The sequence below is a fragment of the Lytechinus pictus genome, chromosome 3 (genome assembly GCF_037042905.1).
Source record: "Lytechinus pictus isolate F3 Inbred chromosome 3, Lp3.0, whole genome shotgun sequence".
Lineage (NCBI taxonomy): Eukaryota > Metazoa > Echinodermata > Echinoidea > Temnopleuroida > Toxopneustidae > Lytechinus > Lytechinus pictus.
In genome coordinates this window covers 48,528,500-48,535,071 of record NC_087247.1, presented here as the reverse complement: position 1 = coordinate 48,535,071, position 6,572 = coordinate 48,528,500, and the positions used below count along the sequence as shown (strand labels likewise).

General features: G+C 33.7%; 1 protein-coding gene across 1 annotated transcript; it reads right to left on the bottom strand.

Moving 5' to 3' along the window:
* Positions 1 to 598: 598 nt before the first annotated feature.
* LOC135153623 (collagen triple helix repeat-containing protein 1-like) lies at positions 599 to 6,244 on the bottom strand. The gene is made up of 4 exons (XM_064097244.1): positions 5,672 to 6,244; positions 4,182 to 4,331; positions 3,418 to 3,622; positions 599 to 2,815 (listed from the first exon to the last, which is right to left on the bottom strand). Exons 1-4 carry the CDS (start codon positions 5,771 to 5,773, stop codon positions 2,664 to 2,666), a joined length of 609 nt encoding a protein of 202 aa, XP_063953314.1. The 5' UTR covers positions 5,774 to 6,244; the 3' UTR covers positions 599 to 2,663.
* Between the last annotated feature and the right edge of the window lie 328 nt (positions 6,245 to 6,572).

The following is a 6,572-nucleotide window of genomic DNA, read 5'->3' as shown; positions in this document are numbered from 1 at the left end:
AGCTTATATAGTGACTAGCACTTCCAAGTGCTGATTTTCTAGTAAAAATTTGAATCACTATAATTCAGCACTCCAATGTGCAGTCACTTTACTTATAGAGTGTATGTTTTTATTGTCATTTAACATATTCCATATCATATACAGAGATAAAACGTCAAACATAGTATATTACCTTGTAAAAAAATGTATCCTAATTCTCGATACAGAACATACGGCCTATAAGGATTTTTTTGTTTTGTACGGAAGCAGAATTAAACACCAGAATAATTTTGGTAAAATTTTAAACAACTTGTTGTGATTATAAAGGAAAATGTTATCTTTGTGCAAAATTCGTGAAGATTAAAAGAACCTGTGCCTCTAATTCCATGAACATTAACAGAATAGCAACGTTATTCCCTCAATTCGGTGAAATAAGGCGAAGAGTCTTTCAAAATTCATTGAATTTGAACAAGGATGGATCTCAACGCGCGTCAGAAAAAGAAACAAAACAAAACATTTAATTTTCTGTGAATGAAACTCACCGCTCCTTAAGCATTAACATGAACGACCCCAAGAAGGAGATAGGACAGCCAAAAAAAAGACAAGAATATTTTCATCCTTACGATTAATCCCATTTTATTCCATTTAATATTCCAAAATGAACACTGATATTTCATGAAATAGCTCACGATGATCAAGATTATTAAAATATTAGGGATGAAATAAATAAAAAACGAGTATGAATTATATTTTGAAAGAAACACTCATTCCCATCCTTAAAGAAGTGTGAGAAGATGAAAGCATTCCAACATGAGGAGCAAATGTTTTTTCTAGTAAGTTCAAGCAATTGCTAACTGCCTGCTAGCATTTGCTTGATGATTAAGCTATATTGCTTAAAATCGTATGCATAAAGCGAACTTTTTGCTTGTGCGTTTAAGCATTTGCTTGGAGTTTTTTACAAGCTCCGTGTTTGCTTGATCAGGGCTTTTGCGTTTTATAATCATGTTTATGCAACTGAGATAGAACCTAAAGATGTACACATGTACATGCATTCTTCCATAGTTAGTGCAAACATAATGCCAACTATATAAATGTATTTATTATAAAATAAAAACAAGTTAAAGGAAATGTTTGACACCACATCTAAGGAAAAGATGTTACATAAGAGATGCAGTATTTTGCACTACCACACCTTTGCACTCGAGTCCCACCTTTGTTCTGTGAGTCGTGTTTGCACCAGTGTGACGTTGTTATTGTCCAAACCCCTATAGCAACTGCTTTCCTAGTGCAAGAAAAGGGTTTAAGCACAAGCAAAGGGTTATGCATACGAAATAAAGCAATCGCTTAGGCATGATCCTTTGCTTGGCTAGCAATTACTTGTGCTTGAATCAATTGCCACTTTTTATGCATCTGACCCTTTGCTTGGGTTCTTGTTCTTTTCTGAGTGTTTATTTGTCGTCATGCATACATTTTCCGGTTTACAATTGAAGTTTGTATATGATTTTCACAGTAGATCAAAATGATATTCCTTTTCCCACCCTGTATGCATAAGACCATATTTTCTAGTGTCTCTCCCCTCTCTTCCCCAACCCTTCCCCTCTTTCTCCCCCTCTCTTTTTCCTCCCACCCGACCCCCTCGCTCTCTTTCTCTCTCTGTCCCCATTTATTTTGGTCGTTTATACTTTGCAACTACATGTATTAGAATCTTTACATTTAACATGTTAAACCCTGAGTTCAGGCATAAACATCGGTTTTATACGTTATGAACTTACATAAACGGATTATTTCACGCCTTAACAATAACATGAATAATGAAAACAATTTTGTTTATTCTTTAATGAAATGAAGTGATTGAACAAAATCTGTATACTACCAATAACAGACACGCAGACGTAACGAAATACCTAGAAAGAATTACGAACGAGTGAATTACCAACAACGATATATTTACTATAACGATGAAAAGAATGATTGAAACACAATCAATGTAATCTAAAATCTTTTCAGAATAACAAAATAATTTCCTAGAAGTTTTGAAATAAAAGAAATCTAATAATCTGATAATATCAGAATGAGTCATAACTCAACATGTAATTATGAAAAAAAAACACCAACAATGTCAACCTCGGATTTAACCAGAAAATCACCAAACAATTTGTCCGCATCTGAAGTAGATATCAAAACTATTATCTGAATGACAAATTAACAATTTTGTTTGAAAATTAACAATTTGACCATATCATTCATCTGCTTTTTATTTTCGAACCTATTTCCTCAGGTTAATTGTCAAAAATAGTAAGTTTTTCTGTGGATTCAACATTCCAAACACATGAGATGCATCAATATGGGTTCGTACCCCAATCATAGCTATTGTGCTTCGACATATCGAGAAACGAATCATGTTTCCGAATAGCAAAATCAGAAAATTAGAAACAAAAAGTTGTCTTGTTGTCATCAGTCTTGGTAGGTGGAGGTCAGCGATAATGCCAGTTGTTAAATAAAAAAAATATTTTGGGAGCACACGATGTGAATAATCTTTCCAGATTTTATATCCTACAATGGGCTGAAAAGAAACTTGTTGGGAACACACGATCTAATCTAATATGACTTTTGGTAAATTAAAACGCAGCAGTAATGTTGCTCCTCCATTTCTGCGAGTTCATTGTCAAACTTTATTAATCAAGCTAGTATCCATACGATGATTTAGGGACCTCCTTGATGATGATTCGTGATGCGCTGTTCCATCCTGAGTAAGCATCGTAGTTCCCATATCCCGGGCAGTCTCCTACCAAAAATTTCACATTGACAGATCCAGCTCCGACCGTGTGGCAGTATCCTAAGTTTATAAAGACAAAATCGTTACCATAATATATGTCATTATGATATAATCGTCTTTTTCTTGCAATTTGTTGTTGTTGTAAATTCCAAGGGCCTACTTGAAACACATCAGATACGACACTCACATGTCTTCTCCATAATTAATACCATCACCCATAAACAAATATTGTCAGGATTGCATTCACCTATTCAGGGTCGAGTGAGGAAAGTGTAGATTAATATTATGGTGAACGAAATAAGTTTTGCGAAAGGATTCCAATCCTTGACCATGTGACTGACCGTCAGAAGAATATCTTTAATACTATAAATCTATTTATGCTTATCTTCGGTGCCATAATGAGCAAACAAAACAAAAATGGTTGCAGAATATTAGGTACCGTGATTTTTTTTCATAAATAGGCGCGAGGGAGCGAAAATCTAGTTTTGTGACAGGATTCAACATAATATCCAGAAAGAAATCTCATATTTCATCCTTTGCCCTTTTTCATTTTCCTTTCTTTTTTTTTTTCAAATAGTTTTCTCTCGGTCATGAAAGTTTTTCGGGGCGGGACAATGACCCTAAGACAACATCTGTATGCCTCTTACTGACTTTACTCTTACCTGAAATGCTTCGATGTCTGTGAAGATTCATGTTGTTCGTGTTTGTTTGGAAGACCACACCATCAATAGGTGTAGGTGAACATTCATTATCATTGAAAGTAAAATACCATCTTTTACAGCATCCACTACATCCATAAAGACGAAGGTTGCCTCCATAGTAGACCCAGAGAGCAGAGTCACTGTGTCTCTTCGTAAAAGTACAGGTCTGTTAGTGATACCACACCGAAATCAAGAAAGAAAATAATTGTATTTTATCACTTGTCTTTATATGTTTAAATAACCGTATTGGGTATCTTTGAAATATGGCATAATTTTTTTAATTTAGATTGCATAAAATTGTACCTGCATTACTTGAGCGTTATATCGGTAATCTTGTTTTTTTGAGGTGAAAACAAAACATAAATATATAATAACATAACAACAACATCAACAATGATAAAAATAATAATAATCATTATAGTATTATAGGTAGTGATAATATTAATAATAAAAATATTATAGTATCAATAATACATGTATAATGATAATACTAATAATGATAACAATAATAAAATAATGATACTAATCATAATAATAATATTAATAATAATACTAATACTAATAATGATAATAATAATGATAATAATAATACAATGCTGATACTACTGTTTCTACTACCACTACTACCACTACCACCACCATCACCATCACCACCCCTGACTACTACTACTTCTTTAACTTTCCACCTTCAAAATTACCAAGAGCACTCTAACAATTCTACTCACGTAAATAGTGTCATAGTCATTTCCGTTAGCCGAGTACCAGGCACACTGTTTCCAGTTGTTATGTTCTAGGAGTTCTCCATCGCCTGGACTACCTGCAGGTCCTGATGGTCCTGGAGGCCCAGGTGGTCCCGGTGGTCCTTGAGAACATGTCTGGAATACAAATTATAGAGACATCTACTAATATATGGAAAGGTTATGAGCCCACTACTCCCTTTAAAGCTAAATCAGAAATCCTAGCAATATTATTTTTGTTATGAAAAAAGGAAAATACCACTTTTATCTTATACCCATGACCTGTTAAAAAACCTCTTTATTTAGTGACATGAGCATGTACTTTTATAACCTTTTCTTTATTTCTTTTATTAATTGTTGACCCTTCCTCGTTTTTATTTCATATAATAAGCCTGTTCACGGTTGTAAATTGCGCACGAGCAGAAAAAAGGTCATTTGAGATAAACCATGAAGGTGGCTTTCAAATTCACTGACATAGGCATTTGTGATTTGATGATTATTCATGTATTCCTTTCAAAATATTCATTTTATCACATCCAAGCTGAAGAGTAATAAATAGAGCCTTCATAATCACTGGTATTTGACAGTAGCCTAAACAGTAGTCAAATGTGCCAAAGGCAGACAATAAAACAGATTTCCAAACTTTATCCCTGATGAACTATTCTAGTCACCTGGTCTATACAATGCCTTTTGTTCTTAGAATTTGAATACTCTACCGGTAAAGCTTACGCAACATCTACATTTGAAAAATCACAAAGGTCATTTGAGAAAAAGTTGATCATGAGCTAACCGTGAACTGGCTTATTGTTTGCTGTTACCTAATTAAAATTCTTGTGTCAGTATTTACGATGATGATTTTAATGTTTTAATTATCTTATGATTCTTTAATTGTATACACGACCAATTCAGCCGATGAGCTACGACTCATGTTATAATAAACCTTGAATTGTTTTAAATTGAATTATTAGGAGACGAGGAAGGATAGTTTTGATCCCAATATGTTTCTTCAATATGGAATCAACAAAAAATGTTTAACCTTTATACAAAAATAATCTGGATTCGAAGAGGAACGAGTTGTTACAAAATGTTCTAAGTCATAAATTACACGTCTCTTGATCATACGATTTCTTTGAAAACCTATTTAGCTGGTTTTAGCCATCCTTTGCCTACATTCTTACAAGTACAGAAACTTTCTAGAGTTTACATTATTCTGAAATAGGAAGCCAAAAGTGTAGGGCCTATTACGGCAAAATAATCTGACAACCGTTCGAATGCATACTTTAGCCTCTTTTGTCAAATAATTCAGTTTTTGTTTACAGTGAATGTTAGAGTTGAGCAATGAAATGAGATCAAATCAAACGTATTTCGTAGTTTATATTCATATTGTCACTTCAGAATATTTTGGAGCAACAATCGTGTCTGTGATTCTTGAATGATGTGGAATCAGAATCTATACCCTATTACGTCTATAACCTTACCGCTCCCCAGCCGTTCACAGCCATGAAGCCATACGACACTATCATCAAGAAGAACATCATTGAAGATCCAGGCGATTTCTCTAGATAATTACATGGTTCCATTGTGTTTTGCAAACTTTTCTCCTGTACAGTATATCTCAATGAGTTTTATCCACATAAGCTCAAACCCAGGAATTCCGTATTTTCGTTACTAATTTTCCATTCTTCACACGAATAGATATCTACTCACACTATACTCTTGTCTATGAATTCACTATACAGAAGGCTCTATATTATTGTGCAGATATACAAATCAATAAACTTAGCCGTAGATTTCTTAACGATGAAGGATGTATACTGTCATAACATACATGAACGCACCAATTTGGCAAGGATGATCGATGCAATACTTTGTTTACGTTTTTTCGTCATCAAGTAAAGACAGCGTTAATCTGTCGACACCATCAACAGAAACCTTTATAACCACAAGAGTTACCTTTACTTCCAAATATATGTTAGGGGGTATGATTTTTTCAATAATAGAAACGATCGCGCAGTAATAAAGTTTACCATACATTTACTTATTCCTAGATTAAGGCTCCCCGGGGGCGGCACCACACTATAAAAACAATCGATTCAAAGTAACGTAGATAATACATCATGCTTATAAAAGGACCATTTAATGTAATTTTTGTCAAAATTAGAATCAGAATTATGTTAAAATTACTGAAACGATTATAATATTCTTGGTGAAGTTGACAGATTCTATTAAGTTGCCCTCTGTTAAGGTATCTATTAATATTAGAGCAGTTTTTTTTATAGGAGGAAAGGTTACCTAAAGATAATTATATTCAATTCAATACGGGCGCCTCTTTGACTATTAAAGTTTTAAAAAGGAGGGAAAATAGAAGAATAGGGTGGG